Source organism: Coturnix japonica, unplaced genomic scaffold, assembly GCF_054131305.1.
Source record: "Coturnix japonica strain WE unplaced genomic scaffold, WE-NBRP24 Scf111, whole genome shotgun sequence".
In the NCBI taxonomy this organism is placed as follows: Eukaryota; Metazoa; Chordata; class Aves; order Galliformes; family Phasianidae; genus Coturnix; species Coturnix japonica.
The window spans coordinates 83,257-103,630 of record NW_028189014.1 but is presented as its reverse complement, the minus strand read 5'-3'; the positions used below and the strand labels follow the sequence as shown (position 1 = coordinate 103,630).

Sequence of the window (20,374 nt, the reverse complement as noted above, 5' to 3'; positions counted from 1 at the left end):
CTTACAGGTCAACCAGGGAAATGCTGGGATGGGTTGGAAGGGTCCTTACAGGTCAACAAAGGCAGGATTGGGTCGGAAAGGTCCTTACAGGTCAACCAAGGAAGGGTTGGGATGGGTTGGGAGGTCCTTACAGGTCAACCAAGGCAGGATTGGGTTGGAAAGGTCCTTACAGGTCAACCAGAGAAGGGTTGGGATGGGTTGGGAGGGTCCTTACAGGTCAAACAGGGAATGTTTGAGTTAGGAGGGTCCTTACAGGTCAACAAGGGAAGATTTGGGTTGGGTTGGGAGGGTCCTCACTGGTCAATCAGGGAAACATTGGGATGGGAGGGTCCTTCCAGGTCAACCAGGGAAGGGTTGAATTGGGTCCGAAGGGTCCTTCCAGGTCAACCACAGACTAATTGGGATGGGAAGGTCCTTACAGGTCAACCAGGGAAATGCTGGGATGGGTTGGAAGGGTCCTTACAGGTCAACCAAGGCAGGATTGGGTTGGAAAGGTCCTTACAGGTCAACCAAGGAAAGGTTGGGTCGGAAAGGTCCTTACAGGTCAACCAGGGAAGGGTTGGGATGGGCAGGTCCTTACAGGTCAACCCTCACCTTTCCCCTTCCCTTTCCCCTTCCCCTTATTCCCGGAGCTCCGCGCATGGTTGGGTGGATCCTCAAAGCTCTTCGTTTTGGCGTTGTAAGCCTAAAAGAGAAACAACCAGAACCAATAAGGACCCAAAGAACCTATTGAGCCCCCCAACTCCATCCAGCCCCACAACTCACCCCCAAGAAATAATAGAACCTATCCAGCCCCCCAACTCACCTCCAATAGAACCTATCCAGCCCCACAACTCAATCCAGCCCCCCAACTCACCTCCAAGAAATAGAACCTATCCAGCCCCCCAACTCACCTCCAAGACCTCCAAGAAATAATAGAACCTATTGAGCCCCCCAACTCAATCCAGCCCCCCAACTCACCTCCAAGAAATAGAACCTATCCAGCCCCACAACTCCCTCCAAGACCTCCAAGAAATAATAGAACCTATCCAGCCCCCCAACTCAATCCAGCCCCACAACTCACCTCCAAGAAATAGAACCTATCCAGCCCCACAACTCCCCTCCAAGAAATAGAACCTATCCAGCCCCCCAACTCAATCCAGCCCCACAACTCACCTCCAAGAAATAGAAGCTATCCAGCCCCACAACTCACCTCCAATAGAACCTATCCAGCCCCCCAACTCACCTCCAAGACCTCCAAGAAATAATAGAACCTATCCAGCCCCCCAACTCAATCCAGCCCCCCAACTCACCCCCAAGAAATAGAACCTATCCAGCCCCCCAACTCAATCCAGCCCCCCAACTCACCTCCAATAGAACCTATCCAGCCCCCCAACTCAATCCAGCCCCCCAACTCACCTCCAAGAAACAGAACCTATCCAGCCCCACAACTCACCTCCAAGAAATAGAACCTATCCAGCCCCATAGATGAATACTCCTGGATGCTCTCGGTCAGATCCTCTCCGTACACCACGGTGCAGCGGCCTTGAACGGCGCGGAAATCCACCGTGGTCTCCTCGTCGCTCCAATAGAGGAGGTTGATGTCGGCGTGATACGTCGCCTTGATGGATTTGTGCGTGTTTTCGGGGCTGCAAAGAGCTCCCGGTTATGGGGGGTCATAGGGGGGGTCCTGAACACAAGACCTGCCCCATCTCCTCTGCTCAGAGCTGCTTCTCCAAAGGGAGAGTTAAGGTCCTTCCCAACCCAAAGCAGTCCGTGATTGTTTGATCTTCGAGGACCCTTCCAACCCAACCCATTCTTTGATCTTCAAGGACCCTCCCAACCCAACCCAACCCAACCCAACCCAACCATTCCCCAGTTCTTTGACCTTCCAGGACCGTCCCACCCCAACCTTCTTACTCCCTTCCAGGACCGTCCCACCCCAACCTTCTTACTCCCTTCCAGGACCGTCCCACCCCAACCCAACCCAACCATTCCCCAGTTCTTTGACCTTCCAGGACCCTCCCACCCCAACCTTCTTACTCCCTTCCAGGACCCTCCCACCCCAACCTTCTTACTCCCTTCCAGGACCCTCCCACCCCAACCTTCTTACTCCCTTCCAGGACCCTCCCACCCCAACCTTCTTACTCCCTTCCAGGACCCTCCCACCCCAACCTTCCTGTATTTCAATGCCCTTCAAGGACCCTCCCAACCCAACCTTCTTATGCCCTTCAAGGACCCTCCCAACCCAACCCAACCCAACCCAACCCAACCATTCCACAGCTCTTTCACCTTCCAGGACCGTCCCACCCCAACCTTCTTACTCCCTTCCAGGACCCTCCCACCCCAACCTTCTTACTCCCTTCAAGGACCCTCCCAACCCAACCTTCTTATGCCCTTCAAGGACCCTCCCAACCCAACCTTCCTACGTTCCAACGCCCTTCAAGGACCCTCCCAACCCAACCCAACCATTCCATGATTGTTTGACCTTCAAGGACCCTCCCAACCCAACCTTCCCATGTTCCAATGCCCTTCAAGGACCCTCCCAACCCAACCTACCCAACCCAACCCAACCCAACCATTCCCCACTTCTTTGACCTTCAAGGACCCTCCCAACCCAACCCAACCCAACCCAACCCAACCCAACCCAACCATTCCACAGTTCTTTGACCTTCAAGGATCCTTCCAACCCAACCCAACCATTCCACAGTTCTTTGACCTTCAAGGATCCTTCCAACCCAACCCAACCATTCCACAGTTCTTTGACCTTCAAGGACCCTTCCAACCCAACCCAACCCAACCCAACCCAACCCAACCCAACCCAACCCAACCATTCCCCAGCTCTTTGACCTTCCAGGACCCTCCCACCCCAACCTACCCAATGCTCCTATAACCTTCCAGGACCCTCCCACCCCATCCTTCTTACTCCCTTCCAGGACCGTCCCACCCCAACCTACCCAATGCTCCTATAACCTTCCAGGACCCTCCCATCCCAACCTTCTTCCTCCCTTCCAGGACCGTCCCACCGCCCCCCTCTCACCGGTAGAACTTCCAGATGCGCAGTTTGATGTCGGCCTCGTTGGGTTTCCCATTGCTGCGGATGTGGCAGTAGATCTCCTTGATGCGCCCCACACGATATGGGTCGGGGGCGTCCAGGTTGCTGCCCTTGATGTACTCGGAGTATTTACGATAGTGCTCGGGGTGTAAATCTTCATCCACTGCCTCTTTTTTGGGGCGCTTGGCTGGGCTGGCTGGTTTCACGCTATGGGGCAAAGTGGGGGGGGAATGATTGGGGGGGATATTAGGGTCTAAAGGAATGACCCATAGAGTGAAATGATCCATAAGTGATCAATGCAGGGCATCGTTCAACCATAATAACCCAAATAAGAGCATTATTCCCCCATAATAACCCCATAGAGTGAAATGATCCATAAGTGATCAATGCAGGGCATCGTTCAACCGTAATAACCCAAATAAGAGCATTATTCCCCCATAATAACCCCATAGAGTGAAATGACCCGTAAGTGATCAATGCAGGGCATCGTTCAACCATAATAACCCAAATAAGAGCATTATTCCCCCATAATAACCCCATAGAGTGAAATGACCCATAAGTGATCAATGCAGGGCATCGTTCAACCATAATAACCCAAATAAGAGCATTATTCCCCCATAATAACCCCATAGAGTGAAATGACCCATAAGTGATCAATGCAGGGCATCGTTCAACCGTAATAACCCAAATAAGAGCATTATTCCCCCATAATAACCCCATAGAGTGAAATGACCCATAAGTGATCAATGCAGGGCATCGTTCAACCGTAATAACCCAAATAAGAGCATTATTCCCCCATAATAACCCCATAGAGTGAAATGACCCATAAGTGATCAATGCAGGGCATCGTTCACCCGTAATAACCCAAATAAGAGCATTATTCCCCCATAATAACCCCATAGAGTGAAATGACCCATAAGTGATCAATGCAGGGCATCGTTCAACCATAATAACCCAAATAAGAGCATTATTCCCCCATAATAACCCCATAGAGTGAAATGACCCATAAGTGATCAATGCAGGGCATCGTTCAACCGTAATAACCCAAATAAGAGCATTATTCCCCCATAATAACCCCATAGAGTGAAATGACCCATAAGTGATCAATGCAGGGCATCGTTCAACCGTAATAACCCAACTTTGAGTGTTTTTGCCCCATAATAACCCAACTTAGAGCATCGTTCCCCCATAATAACCCAACTTACACCATAATAACCCAATAATAACCCAACTTAAAGCACTTTTACCCCATAATAACCCAAATTACACCATAATAACCCAATAATAACCCAATAATAACCCAACTTAGAGCCTCATTCCCCCATAATAACCCAACTTAGAGCATCATTCCCCCATAATAATCCAACTTAAACTACTTTTACCCCATAATAACCCAACTTAGAGCACTTTTACCCCATAATAATCCAACTTAGAGCATCGTTTCCCCATAATAACCTGACTTAGAGTGTTTTTCCCCCATAATAACCCAACTTAAAGCATTTTTACCCAATAATAACCCAACTTAGAGCATCGTTCCCCCATAATAACCCAACTTAGAGTGTTTTTACCCCATAATAACCCAACTTAGAGTGTTTTTACCCCATAATAACCCAACTTAGAGTGTTTTTGCCCCATAATAACCCAACTTACACCATAATAACCCAATAATAACCCAACTTAGAACATCGTTTCCCCACAATAACCCAACTTAAAGTATTTTTCCCCCATAATAACCCAACTTAGAGCACTTTTACCCCATAATAACCCAACTTACACCATCATTCCCCCATAATAACCCAACTTAGAGCATCTTTACCCCATAATAACCCAAGTTAGAGCATCGTCCCCCCATAATAACCCAACTTAGAGTGTTTTTGCCCCATAAAAACCCAACACAGATCATCATACCCCAATAATAACCCAACTTAGAGCATCATTACCCCATAATAACCCAACTTAGACCATTTTTACCCCATAATAACCCAACTTAGAGCATCGTTCCCCCATAATAACCCAACTTACACCATAATAACCCAATAATAACCCAATAATAACTCAATAACCCAATAATAACCCAACTTAGAGCATTTTTACCCCATAATAACCCAACTTAGACCATTTTTACCCCATAATAACCCAACTTAGAGCATCGTTCCCCCATAATAACCCAACTTACACCATAATAACCCAATAATAACCCAATAATAACTCAATAACCCAATAATAACCCAACTTAGAGCACTTTTACCCCATAATAACCCAACTTAGAGCATCATTCCCCCATAATAACCCAACTTAGAGCATTTTAGACCATCATTCCCCCATAATAATCCAACTTAGAGTGTTTTTGCCCCATAATAACCCAACTTAAAGGACTTTTACCCCATAATAATCCAACACAGATCATCATTCCCCCATAATAACCCAACTTAGACCATTTTTACCCCATAATAATCCAACTTAGAGTGGTTTTGCCCCATAATAACCCAACTTAGAGCATCAGTCCCCCATAATAACCCAACTTACACCATAATAACCCCATAATAACCCAGCTTACAGCATCGTTCCCCCATAATAACCCAACTTACACCATAATAACCCAATAATAACCCAACTTAGAGCCTCATTCCCCCATAATAACCCAACTTAGATCATCATTCCCCCATAATAACCCAACTTACACCATAATAACCCAATAATAACCCAACTTAGAGCATCCTTCTCCCATAATAATCCAACTTAGAGTGTTTTTGCCCCATAATAACCCAACTTAGAGCATCATTCCCCCATAATAATCCAACTTAAACTACTTTTACCCCATAATAACCCAACTTAAAGCACTTTTACCCCATAATAATCCAACACAGACCATCATTCCCCCATAATAACCCAACTTAAAGCACTTTTACCCCATAATAACCCAACTTACACCATAATAACCCAATAATAACCCAATTTAGAGCATCCTTCCCCCATAATAACCCAACTTACACCATAATAACCCAATAATAACCCAACTTAGACCATCATTCCCCCATAATAACCCAAGTTAGAGCATCATTCCCCCATAATAACCCAACTTAAAGCACTTTTACCCCATAATAACCCAACTTAAACCATTATTACCCCATAATAACCCAATAATAACCCAATAATAACCCAACTTAGACCATCATACCCCAATAATAACCCAACTTAGAGCACTTTTACCCCATAATAACCCAACTTACACCATAATAACCCTATAATAACCCAACTTACACCATCATACCCCAATAATAACCCAACTAAGAGCACTTTTACCCCATAATAATCCAACTTAGAGCGCTTTTCCCCCATAATAACCCAACTTAGACCATTTTTACCCCATAATAACCCAACACAGACCATCATACCCCAATAATACCCCAACTTAAACCATTTTTACCCCATAATACCCCAACACAGAGCATCCTTCCCCCATAATAACCCAACTTAGAGCATCGTTCCCCCATAATAACCCAACTTAGACCATAATAACCCAATAATAACCCAACTTAGAGCATTGTTCCCCCATAATAACCCAACTTAGAGCATTTTTACCCCATAATAACCCAACTTAGAGCATCATTACCCCATAATACCCCAACACAGAGCATCCTTCCCCCATAATAACCCAACTTAGAGCATCGTTTCCCCATAATAACCCAACTTACACCATAATAACCCAATAATACCCCAACTAAGAGCACTTTTACCCCATAATAACCCAATTTAAAGCACTTTTACCCCATAATAACCCAACACAGACCATCCTTACCCCATAATAACCCAACTTAGAGCACTTTTACCCCATAATAACCCAACTCAGATCATCCTTCCCCCATAATAACCCAACTTACACCATAATAACCCAATAATAACCCAATAATAACCCAACTTAGAGCGTTTCTGCCCCATAATAACCCAACTTAGAGCATCATTACCCCATAATAATCCAAATTAGAGCATCGTTCCCCCATAATAACCCAATTTAGAGCGTTTTTTCCCCATAATAACCCAACTTAGAGTGTTTTTCCCCCATAATAACCCAACTTACACCATAATAACCCAATAATAACCCAACTTAGACCATCATACCCCAATAATAACCCAACTTAGAGCACTTTTACCCCATAATAACCCAACTTAGAGCACTTTTACCCCATAATAACCCAACTTAGAGCACTTTTACCCCATAATAACCCAACTTAGAGTATCATTCCCCCATAATAACCCAACACAGAGCATCGTTCCCCCATAATAACCCAACTTACACCATAATAACCCAATAATACCCCAACTAAGAGCACTTTTACCCCATAATAACCCAACTTAAAGCACTTTTACCCCATAATAACCCAATTTAGAGCACTTTTACCCCATAATAACCCAACTTAGACCATTTTTACCCCATAATAACCCAACTTACACCATAATAACCCAATAATAACCCAACTTACACCATCATACCCCAATAATAACCCAACTTAGACCATCATTCCCCCATAATACCCCAACTTAAACCATTTTTACCCCATAATAACCCAACTTAAACCATTTTTACCCCATAATACCCCAACTTAAACCATTTTTACCCCATAATAACCCAACTTAAAGCACTTTTACCCCATAATACCCCAACTTAAACCATTTTTACCCCATAATAACCCAACTTAAACCATTTTTACCCCATAATACCCCAACACAGACCACCCTCCCCCCTATTATCTCAACCAAGGCCCCCCAACCTGAAGGAGAAGGCCTCGGGCAGGAGGTAGACGCCGTCCCCGACGCGATATTGGACCCCGTTCTTGGTGGCCATGGAGTAGAACATCTTCCCGTCCCCTTCCTCTATTGGTTCGGCCACTTTTGGGATCTCCTTCTGTCTGACCTCGTCCAGACGGGCACAGCTCATACAGAACCTGGGGGGGAAAAGGGGGAAAAGGGGGGGTTTATGGGCGGAAACGAGGAAGAAATGGAGGATTTTGGGGGAAAAGAGGAAAAAATGGAGGATTTCGGGGGGAAACGAGGAAGAAATGGAGGATTTTGGATGGGAAAGGGGAAGAAATGGAGGATTTTGGGGTGAAACGAGGAAGAAATGAGGATTTTTGGGGGAAAGGAGGAAGAAATGGAGGATTTTGGGGGGAAACGAGGAAGAAATGGAGGATTTTTGGGGTGAAACGAGGAAGAAATGAGGATTTTGGGGGTAAAGTAGGAAGAAATGGAGGATTTTGGGGGTTAAAGGAGGAAGAAATGGAGGATTTTGGATGGGAAAGGGGAAGAAATGGAGGGTTTGGGGGGTAAAGTAGGAAGAAATGGAGGATTTTTGGGGGAAACGAGGAAGAAATGGAGGATTTAGGGGTGAAAGGAGGAAGAAATGGAGGATTTTGGGGGGAAACAAGAAAGAAATTGAGGATTTTGGGGGTGAAACGATGAAGAAATGAGAATTTTGGGGGGAAAGAAGGAAGAAATGAGGATTTTTGGGGGGAAACGAGGAAGAAATGGAGGATTTTGGGGGGAAATGAGGAAGAAATGGAGGATTTAGGGGTGAAAGGAGGAAGAAATGGAGGATTTTGGGGGGAAAGAAGGAAGAAATGGAGGATTTGGGGACTAAAGGAGGAAAAAATGGAGGATTTTGGATGGGAAAGAGGAAGAAATGGAGGATTTAGGGGGAAAGGAGGAAGAAATGGAGGATTTTGGATGGGAAAGGGGAAGAAATGGAGGATTTTGGGGTGAAACGAGGAAGAAATGAGGATTTTAGGGGGGAAACGAGGAAGAAATGGAGGATTTTGGGGGGAAACGAGGAAGAAATGAAGGATTTAGGGGTGAAAGGAGGAAGAAATGGAGGATTTTGGGGGTGAAACGAGGAAGAAATGAGGATTTTGGGGGGAAAGGAGGAAGAAATGGAGGATTTTGGGCGGTAAAGTAGGAAGAAATGGAGGATTTTAGGGGGAAACGAGGAAGAAATGGAGAATTTGGGGGTGAAAGGAGGAAGAAATGGAGGATTTTGGGGGGAAACAAGAAAGAAATTGAGGATTTTGGGGGTGAAACGAGGAAGAAATGAGGATTTTTGGGGGAAAGGAGGAAGAAATGGAGGATTTTGGGCGGTAAAGTAGGAAGAAATGGAGGATTTTAGGGGGAAACGAGGAAGAAATGGAGAATTTGGGGGTGAAAGGAGGAAGAAATGGAGGATTTTGGGGGGAAACAAGGAAGAAATTGAGGATTTTGGGGGTGAAACGATGAAGAAATGAGAATTTTGGGGGGAAAGAAGGAAGAAATGAGGATTTTTGGGGGGAAACGAGGAAGAAATGGAGGATTTTGGGGGGAAATGAGGAAGAAATGGAGGATTTAGGGGTGAAAGGAGGAAGAAATGGAGGATTTTTGGGGGAAACGAGGAAGAAATGGAGGATTTTTGGGGTGAAACGAGGAAGAAATGAGGATTTTAGGGGGAAACGAGGAAGAAATGGAGGATTTGGGGGTGAAAGGAGGAAGAAATGGAGGATTTTGGATGGGAAAGGGGAAGAAATGGAGGATTTTGGGGGTAAAGTAGGAAGAAATGGAGGATTTTGGGGGGTAAAGGAGGAAGAAATGGAGGATTTAGGGGTGAAAGGAGGAAGAAATGGAGGATTTTGGATGGGAAAGGGGAAGAAATGGAGGATTTTGGGGTGAAACGAGGAAGAAATGAGGATTTTTGGGGGAAAGGAGGAAGAAATGGAGGATTTGGGGGTGAAAGGAGGAAGAAATGGAGGATTTTGGATGGGAAAGGGGAAGAAATGGAGGATTTTGGGGGTAAAGTAGGAAGAAATGGAGGATTTTGGGGGGTAAAGGAGGAAGAAATGGAGGATTTAGGGGTGAAAGGAGGAAGAAATGGAGGATTTTGGATGGGAAAGGGGAAGAAATGGAGGATTTTGGGGGGAAATGAGGAAGAAATGGAGGATTTTTGGGGGAAAGAAGGAAGAAATGGAGGATTTGGGGACTAAAGGAGGAAAAAATGGAGGATTTTGGATGGGAAAGAGGAAGAAATGGAGGATTTAGGGGGAAAGGAGGAAGAAATGGAGGATTTTGGATGGGAAAGGGGAAGAAATGGAGGATTTAGGGGGAAAGGAGGAAGAAATGGAGGATTTTGGATGGGAAAGGGGAAGAAATGGAGGATTTTGGGGTGAAACGAGGAAGAAATGAGGATTTTTGGGGGAAAGGAGGAAGAAATGGAGGATTTAGGGGTGAAAGGAGGAAGAATGGATGGGTTGGGGGGGAGAGGAAATGGATTTGGGGTGAAAGGAGGAAGAAATGGAGGATTTTGGGGGGTAAGGAGGAGGAAATGGATGGGTTGGGGGGGAAAGGAGGAAGAAATGGGTGGGTTTGGGAGGGGAGAGAAGGGCGAGGGGATGGGGGGACTTGGGGGGGGGAAGGGGGAAGGGATGGATGGGTTGGGGGGGAATGGAGATGGGAAGGGGGATCTGTAGGGGGATCTATAGGGAAAGGAGATGGGAAGGGATGGATTTGGAGGGATATAGGGGGGATATGTGGATCTATATGGGATCTATAGGGGAAGGAGATGGGAAGGGGGATCTATAGGGGGATCTATAGGGAAAGGAGATGTGAAGGGGGATCTATACGGGATCTGGGGGGGGTACAGGGGGGATATGGGGATCTATAGGGAAAGGAGATGGGAAGGGGGGTCTATAGGGGATTTGGGGGGGTATAGGGGGAATATGGGGATCTATAGGGAAAGGAGATGGGAAGGGATGGATCTATAGGAGGATCTATAGGGGAAGGAGATGGGAAGGGGGATCTATCAGGGGATCTATAGGGAAAGGAGATGGGAAGGGGGATCTATAGGGAAAGGAGATGGGAAGGGATGGATCTATAGGGAAAGGAGATGGGAAGGGATGGATCTATAGGGGGATCTATAGGGAAAGGAAATGGGAAGGAGGATCTACAGGGGGATCTATGGGGAAAAGAGATGGGAAGGGGGATCTATAGGGAAAGGAGATGGGAAGGGGGATCTATAGGGGGATCTATAGGGAAAGGAGATGGGATCTATAGGGAAAGGAGATGAGAAGGGGGATCTATAGGGGGATCTATAGGGAAAGGAGATGGGATCTATAGGGAAAGGAGATGATGGGAAGGGGGATCTATGGGGAAAGGAGATGGGAAGGGGGATCTGTAGGGGAAGGAGATGGGAATGGGGATCTATAGGGGAAGGAGATGGGAAGGGGGATCTATAGGGGGATCTATAGGGAAAGGAGATGGGATCTATAGAGAAAGGAGATGGGAATGGGGATCTATAGGGGAAGGAGATGGGAAGGGGGATCTATAGGGGGATCTATAGGGAAAGGAGATGGGATCTATAGAGAAAGGAGATGGGAATGGGGATCTATAGGGGGATCTATAGGGAAAGGAGATGGGAAGGGGGATCTATAGGGAAAGGAGATGGGAAGGGGGATCTGTAGGGGAAGGAGATGGGAAGGGATGGTTTATGGGGGCTATAGGGGGATATGGGGATCTATAGGGAAAGGAGATGGGAAGGGGGATCTATAGGGAAAGGAGATGGGAAGGAGGATCTATAGGGGATTTGGGGGGGTATAGGGGGGATATGGGGATCTATAGGGAAAGGAGATGGGAAGGGGGGTCTATAGGGGATTTGGGGGGGTATAGGGGAGATATGGGAATCTATAGGGGAAGGAGATGAGAAAGGGGGATCTATATGGGATCTATAGGGGATTTGGGGGGATATAGGCGGGATATGGGGATCTATATGGGATCTATAGGGGAAGGAGATGGGAAGGGGGATCTATATGGGATCTATAGGGGATTTGGGGGGATATAGGGGGGATATGGGGATCTATATGGGATCTATAGGGGAAGGAGATGGGAAGGGGGATCTATACGGGATCTATAGGGGATTAGCGGGGTATAGGGGGGTGTCCCCCTCCCCATTGCCCACTTGTATTTGTTGTCCTCGGTCGGCTGTAATTTGGGGGGGGTCTCGAAGCGGGCGTACTCCTGGTCGTACCACAGCTGATAGAAGTAGGAGCCGCCATCGTCCTCCGCCATCTTGAGCTCCATGTCCAGCCCGCCCTGCTGACACACGGGCCTTATAGGTATACGTATAGAACGTATAGGATGCATATAGATGTGTATGTAACTGCTGCCCCCACCACCATCCTATATGGCCCATATAGGGCCCAACCCATCCTATATGGCCCATATAGGTTCCAGCCCATCCTATATGGCCCATATAGGGCCCTGCCCATCCTATACAGCCCATATAGGTTCCAGCCCATCCTATATGGCCCAGTCCCCATCCTATATGGCCCATATAGGTCCCAGCCCATCCTATATGGCCCATATAGGTCCCAGCCCATCCTATAGGGCCCATATGGGTTCCAGCCCATCCTATATGGCCCATATAGGTTCCAGCCCACCTCCATAGCCCAGTTGTGGGACGGGGCCCTATAGACAATGCTGACTTTATATAATTAATGGCCCATCCTATATGATCCTATATGGCCCATATAGGTCCCAGCCCATCCTATAGGGCCCATATGGGGTCCAGCCCACCTCCATGGCCCAGTCCCCATCCTATACGGCCCATATAGGTCCCAGCCCATCCTATATGGCCCATATAGGTTCCAGCCGATCCTATAGGGCCCATATAGGGTCCAGCCCATCCTATATGGCCCATATAGGGCCCTGCCCATCCTATATGGCCCATATAGGTTCCAGCCCATCCTATATGGCCCAGTCCCCATCCTATATGGCCCATATAGGGTCCAGCCCATCCTATATGGCCCATATAGGTTCCAACCCATCCTATATGGCCCATATAGGTCCCAGCCCATCCCATATGGCCCATATAGGTTCCAGCCCACCTCCATGGCCCAGTCCCCATCCCATATGGCCCATATAGGATCCAGCCCATCCTATATGGCCCATATATGTTCCAGCCCATCCTATAGGGCCCATATAGGGTCCAGCCCATCCTATAGGGCCCATATAGGGTCCAGCCCATCCTATATGGCCCATATAGGTTCCAGCCTATCCTATATGGCCCAGTCCCCATCCTATATGGCCATATAGGTCCCAGCCTATCCTATATGGCCCAGTCCCCATCCTATATGGCCCATATAGGTTCCAGCCCACCTCCATGGCCCAGTCCCCATCCTATATGGCCCATATAGGGCCCTGCCCATCCTATATGGCCCAGTCCCCATCCCATATGGCCCATATAGGATCCAGCCCATCCTATATGGCCCATATAGGGTCCAGCCCATCCTATATGGCCCATATAGGTCCCAGCCCATCCTATATGGCCCATATAGGTTCCAGCCCATCCCATATGGCCCATATAGGTCCCAGCCAATCCTATATGGCCCAGTCCCCATCCTATATGGCCCATATAGGTTCCAGCCCATCCTATATGGCCCAGTCCCCATCCCATATGGCCCATATAGGATCCAGCCCATCCTATATGGCCCATATAGGGTCCAGCCCATCCTATATGGCCCATATAGGTCCCAGCCCATCCTATATGGCCCATATAGGTTCCAACCCATCCTATATGGCCCATATAGGGTCCAGCCCACCTCCATGGCCCAGTCCCCATCCCATATGGCCCATATAGGGTCCAGCCCATCCTATATGGCCCATATAGGTTCCAACCCATCCTATATGGCCCATATAGGTCCCAGCCCATCCCATATGGCCCATATAGGTTCCAGCCCACCTCCATGGCCCAGTCCCCATCCCATATGGCCATATAGGTCCCAGCCTATCCTATATGGCCCAGTCCCCATCCTATATGGCCCATATAGGTTCCAGCCCACCTCCATGGCCCAGTCCCCATCCTATATGGCCCATATAGGGCCCTGCCCATCCTATATGGCCCAGTCCCCATCCCATATGGCCCATATAGGATCCAGCCCATCCTATATGGCCCATATAGGTCCCAGCCCATCCTATATGGCCCAGTCCCCATCCTATATGGCCCATATAGGTCCCAGCCCATCCTATATGGTCCATATAGGGCCCAGCCCATCCTATATGGCCTAGTCCCCATCCTATATGACCCATATAGGTTCCAGCCCATCCTATATGGCCCATATAGGTTCCAGCCCACCTCCATGGCTCAGTCCCCATCCCATATGGCCCATATAGGTCCCAGCCCATCCTATATGGCCAAGTCCCCATCCTATATGGCCATATAGGTCCCAGCCCATCCTATATGGCCCAGTCCCCATCCTATATGGCCTATATAGGTTCCAGCCCATCCTATATGGCCCATATAGGTCCCAGCCCATCCTATATGGCCCATATAGGTTCCAGCCCATCCTATATGGCCCAGTCCCCATCCTATATGGTCCATATAGGTCCCAGCCCATCCTATATGGCCCATATAGGGCCCAGCCCATCCTATATGGCCCATATAGGGCCCTGCCCACCTCCATGGCCCAGTTGTGTGACGGGGCCCTATAGACGACGCTGACTTTGCCGTGGATGTAGCTGAGCTGCATGTCCTCGCATTCATCCACCATGAACAGCTCCAACGGGTCCGACGTGGCGCCCAGAACCGTGTCGGAACCGGGGCAGAACCAATGGGCGTGGAACATCTGCCCGCTGCTGTCCTCCCATAGGGCCGTCACCCTATAGGGACATATGGGGTTATGGGGCTGGAATGGGGTTGTGGGGTTATATGGGGCTGGAATGGGGCTATGGGGTTGGAAAGGGGTTATGGGGGGTTATAAGGGGGGATATGGGGGGTTATGGGGGTTATATGGGGGGCTATGGGGGTTATATGGGGGGTTATGGGGTTGTAAGGGGGTTATGGGGCTGGAAGGGGGTTATGGGGGGTTATAAGAGGGGATATGGGGGGATATGAGGGTTATATGGGGGGTTATGGGGGGTTATGGGGGTTATATGGGGGGTTACTGGGGTTATATGGGGGGTTATAGGGGGTTATGGGGGGATATGGGGGGCTATTGGGGTTATATGGGGCGTTATATGGGGGTTATATGGGGGGTTATGGGGGGTTATGGGGGGTTATGGGGCGTTATGGGGGGTTATGAGGGGATATGGGGGTTATGGGGGTTATGGGGGGTTATATGGGGGGTTATGGGGTCTATGGGGGGTCTGACGTGGCGCCCAGAACCGTGTCGGAACCGGGGCAGAACCAATGGGCGTGGAACATCTGCCCGCTGCTGTCCTCCCATAGGGCCGTCACCCTATAGGGTTGGATATGGGGTTATGGGGTTATATGGGGCCGGAATGGGGTTATGGGGGGTTTTATGGGGCTGGAATGGGGCTATGGGGTTGTAAAGGGGTTATGGCGGGTTATAAGGGGGGATATGGGGGGTTATGGGGGTTATATGGGGGGCTATGGGGCTGGAAAGGGGTTATGGGGCTGGAAAGGGGGTTATGGGGTTGTAAGGGTGTTATGGGGTTATGGGGCTGCAAAGGTGTTATGGGGCTCGATATGGGGTTATAAGGTTATGGGGCTATGGGGTTATGGGGCTGGAAAGGGGGTTATGGGGTTGTAAGGGGGTTATGGGGTTGTAAGGGGGTTATATGGGGGGTTATATTGGGGGATATGAGGGGATATGGGGGTTATGGGGGGATATGGGGGGTTATTGGGGTTATATGGGGGGTTATGGGGGGATATGGGGGGTTATGGGGGGTTTATAGGGGGTTATGGGGGTTATGGGGGTTATATGGGTGGTTATGGGGGGTTATGGGGGGATATGGGGGTTATGGGGGTTATATGGGGGGTTATGGGGGGTTATGGGGGGATATGGGGGTTATGGGGGCTATATGGGGGGTTATGGGGGGTTATATGGGGGGTTATATGGGGGTTATATGGGGGGATATGGGGGGTTATGGGGGGTTTATAGGGGGTTATGGGGTCTGACGTGGCGCCCAGAACCGTGTCGGAACCGGGGCAGAACCAATGGGCGTGGAACATCTGCCCGCTGCTGTCCTCCCATAGGGCCGTCACCCTATAGGGACATATGGGGTTGGATATGGGGTTATGGGGGTTATATGGGGCCGGAATGGGGTTATGGGGTTTTAAAGGGGTTATGGGGCTGGAATGGGGTTATAGGGTTATGGGGTTATGGGGTTATGGGGCTGGAAAGGGGTTATGGGGTTGTAAGGGGGATATGGGGTTATGGGGTTATATGGGGGGTTATGGGGTTATGGGGTTATGGGGCTGGAAAGGGGGTTATTGGGGTTATATGGGGGGTTATGAGGGGATATGGGGGTTATATGGGGGGTTATGGGGGGACATGGGGGGCTATGTGGGGTTATGGGGGTTATGGGGGTTATATGGGGGGCTTTGGGGGGTTATATGGGTTTATATGGGGGTTATGGGGGTTATATGGGGGGTTATGGGGGGTTATGGGGTTGTAAAGGGGTTATGGGGCTGGAATGGGGTTATAGGGTTATGGGGTTATGGGGCTGGAAAGGGGTTATGGGGGGTTATAAGGGGGGATATGGGGGGTTATTGGGGTTATATGGGGGGTTATGAGGGGATATGGGGGGTTATTAGGGTTATATGGGGGGTTATGGGGGGATGTGGGGGGTTATTGGGGTTATATGTTGGGTTATGGAGGGTTATTAGGGTTATATGGGGGGTTATGGGGGGTTTATAGGGGGTTATGGGGGTTATGGGGGTTATGGGGTCTATGGGGGGTCCGACGTGGCGCCCAGAACCGTGTCGGAACCGGGGCAGAACCAATGGGCGTGGAACATCTGCCCGCTGCTGTCCTCCCATAGGGCCGTCACCCTATAGGGTTGGATATGGGGTTATGGGGTTGTAAGGGGCCGGAATGGGGTTATGGGGCTGGAAAGGGGTTATGGGGTTATGGGGTTTTAAAGGGGTTATGGGGTTGTAAGGGGGCTATGGGGCTGGAAAGGGGTTATGGGGTTATGGGGTTGTAAAGGGGTTGTGGGGTTATATGGGGCCGGAATGGGGTTATGGGGTTGTAAGGGGGTTATGGGGTTATGGGGCTGGAAAAGGGCTGGAAAGGGGGAAGGGGGTTATGGGGCTGGAAAGGGGTTATGGGGTTGTAAAGGGGTTATGGGGTTATATGGGGGGTTATGGGGTTGGAAAGGGGTTATGGGGCTGGAAAGGGGTTATGGGGGTTATATTGGGGGTTATGAGGGGATATGAGGGTTATATGGGGGGTTATGGGGGGTTATGGGGGTTATATGGGGGGTTATTGGGGTTATATGTGGGGTTATGGGGGGTTATTAGGGATATATGGGGGGTTATGGGGGGTTTATAGGGGGTTATGGGGGGTTATGGGGGTTATGGGGGTTATGGGGGGGTATGGGGGGATATGGGGGGGGGTTATGGGGGGTTATGGGGGGTTATGAGGGGATATGGGGGTTATGGGGGGTTATGGGGGGTTATGGGGTCTATGGGGGGTCCGACGTGGCGCCCAGAACCGTGTCGGAACCGGGGCAGAACCAATGGGCGTGGAACATCTCCCCGCTGCTGTCCTCCCATAGGGCCGTCACCCTATAGGGACGTATGGGGTTATGGGGTTATATGGGGCCGGAATGGGGTTATGGGGCTGGAATGGGGTTATGGGATTGTAAGGGGGTTATGGGGTTTTAAAGGGGTTATGGGGCTGGATATGGGGTTATGGGGCTGGAAAGGGGTTATGGGGTTGTAAGGGGGATATGGGGTTATGGGCTGGAAAGGGGTTATTGGGTTATGGGGTTGTAAGGGGGTTATGGGGCTGTAAGGGGGCTATGGGGCTGGAAAGGGGTTATGGGGGTTATATGGGGGGTTATGGGGCTGGAAAGGGGTTATGGGGTTGTAAGGGGGTTATGGGGTTATGGGACTGGAAAGGGGTTATGGGGTTGTAAGGGGGTTATGGGGTTATGGGGCTGGAAAGGGGTTATGGGGTTATGGGGCTGGAAAGGGGTTATGGGGTTATGGGGCTGGAAAGGGGTTATGGGGTTGTAAGGGGGTTATGGGGTTATGGGGCTGGAATGGGGTTATGGGGTTCTAAGGGGGTTATGGGGTTATGGGGCTGGAATGGGGTTATGGGGTTCTAAGGGGGTTATGGGGTTATGGGGCTGGAAAGGGGGTTATGGGGTTATGGGGCTGGAAAGGGGTTATGGGGTTATGGGGTTCTAAGGGGTTATGGGGTTATATGGGGGGTTATGGGGCTGGAATGGGGTTATGGGGCTGGAATGGGGTTATGGGGCTGGAATGGGGTTATGGGGTTATAGGGTTGTAAGGGGGTTATGGGGTTATGGGGCTGGAAAGGGGTTACGGGGCTGGAAAGGGGTTATGGGGCTGGAAAGGGGTTATGGGGTTATATGGGGCCAGAATGGGTTTATGGGGCTGGAATGGGGTTATGGGGTTGTAAGGGGGTTATGGGGCTGGAAAGGGGTTATGGGGGGTTATATGGGGGGCTATGTGGGGTTATGGGGGTTATGGGGGTTATATGGGGGGCTATGGGGGGACATGGGGGGTTATGGGGTTGTAAGGGGGTTATGGGGTTATATGGGGGGTTATGGGGCTGGAAAGGGGTTGTGGGGTTATGGGGTTGTAAGGGGGGTTATGGGGCTAATTACCCCCTAATTCCCTAATTAATGACTGTTAATTACCTGGCCAGGTAGAGGGGCTTGGTGGGATCATCTCTAATTACCCCCTAATTAATTACCCTAGTTAATTAACGATAATTAATTAATTACCTGGCCAGGTAGAGAGGCTTGGTGGGATCATCTCTAATGACCCTAATAACCCTAATGACCCTAATTAATGACTGTTAATTACCTGGCCAGGTAGAGGGGCTTGGTGGGATCATCTCTAATTACCACCTAATTAATTACCCTAGTTAATTAATGATAATTAATTAATTACCTGGCCAGGTAGAGGGGCTTGGTGGGTCATCTCTAATTACCACCTAATTAATTACCCTAGTTAATTAACGATAATTAATTACCTGGCCAGGTAGAGGGGCTTGGTGGGATCATCTCTAATGACCCTAATAACCCTAATAACCCTAATTAATGATAATTAATTACCTGGCCAGGTAGAGGGGCTTGGTGGGATCATCTCTAATTAATGACCCTCGTTAATTAACGATAATTAATTAATTACCTGGCAGGTAGAGGGGCTTGGTGGGATCATCTCTAATTACCACCTAATTAATTACCTTAGTTAATTAACGGTAATTAATTAATTACCTGGCCAGGTAGAGAGGCTTGGTGGTATCATCTCTAATTACCACCTAATTAATGACCCTAGTTAATTAATGGTAATTAATTAATTACCTGGCCAGGTAGAGGGGCTTGGTGGGATCGTCTCTAATTAATTACCCCCTAATTAGGACCCTAATGACCTTAATAACCCTAATTAATGATAATTAATTACCTGGCCAGGTAGAGGGGCTTGGTGGGATCACCTCTAATTACCACCTAATTAATTACCCTAGTTAATTAACGATAATTAATTAATTACCTGGCCAGGTAGAGGGGCTTGGTGGGATCATCTCTAATTACCACCTAATTAATGACCCTAGTTAATTAATGATAATTAATTACCTGGCCAGGTAGAGGGGCTTGGTGGGATCATCTCTAATTACCACCTAATTAATGACCCTAGTTAATTAACGATAATTAATTAATTACCTGGCCAGGTAGAGGGGCTTGGTGGGATCGTCTCTAATTAATTACCCCCTAATTATGACCCTAATGACCCTAATAACCCTAATTAATGACTGTTAATTACCTGGTCAGGTAGAGGGGCTTGGTGGGATCATCTCTAATTACCACCTAATTAATTTACCCTCGTTAATTAACGATAATTAATTACCTGGCCAGGTAGAGGGGCTTGGTGGGATCATCTCTAATTACCACCTAATTAATGACCCTAGTTAATTAATGGTAATTAATTAATTACCTGGCCAGGTAGAGGGGCTTGGTGGGATCATCTCTAATTAATTACCCCCTAATTATGACCCTAATGACCCTAATAACCCTAATTAATGGTAATTAATTACCTGGCCAGGTAGAGGGGCTTGGTGGGATCACCTCTAATTACCACCTAATTAATGACCCTAGTTAATTAATGGTAATTAATTAATTACCTGGCCAGGTAGAGGGGCTTGGTGGGATCATCTCTAATTAATTACCCCCTAATATGACCCTAATGACCTTAATAACCTTAATTAATGGTAATTAATTACCTGACAAGGTAGAGGGGCTTGGTGGGATCATCTCTAATTACCACCTAATTAATTACCCTAGTTAATTAATGATAATTCATTAATTACCTGGCCAAGTAGAGGGCTTGGTGGG

General features: G+C 48.5%; 1 protein-coding gene across 1 annotated transcript in view; it reads right to left on the bottom strand.

Moving 5' to 3' along the window:
- DNMT1 (DNA methyltransferase 1) overlaps positions 1 to 20,374 on the bottom strand; it is a 75,464-nt gene that overhangs the window by 19,968 nt on the left and 35,122 nt on the right. The window contains exons 18-23 of the mRNA XM_085535207.1: positions 14,500 to 14,760; positions 12,003 to 12,136; positions 7,804 to 7,977; positions 3,020 to 3,241; positions 1,436 to 1,628; positions 595 to 685 (exon numbers count right to left, since the gene is read on the bottom strand). Of these exons, the coding sequence (XP_085391333.1) occupies positions 595 to 685; positions 1,436 to 1,628; positions 3,020 to 3,241; positions 7,804 to 7,977; positions 12,003 to 12,136; positions 14,500 to 14,760 (1,075 nt within the window). The remainder of the gene's footprint in view (positions 1 to 594; positions 686 to 1,435; positions 1,629 to 3,019; positions 3,242 to 7,803; positions 7,978 to 12,002; positions 12,137 to 14,499; positions 14,761 to 20,374) is intronic.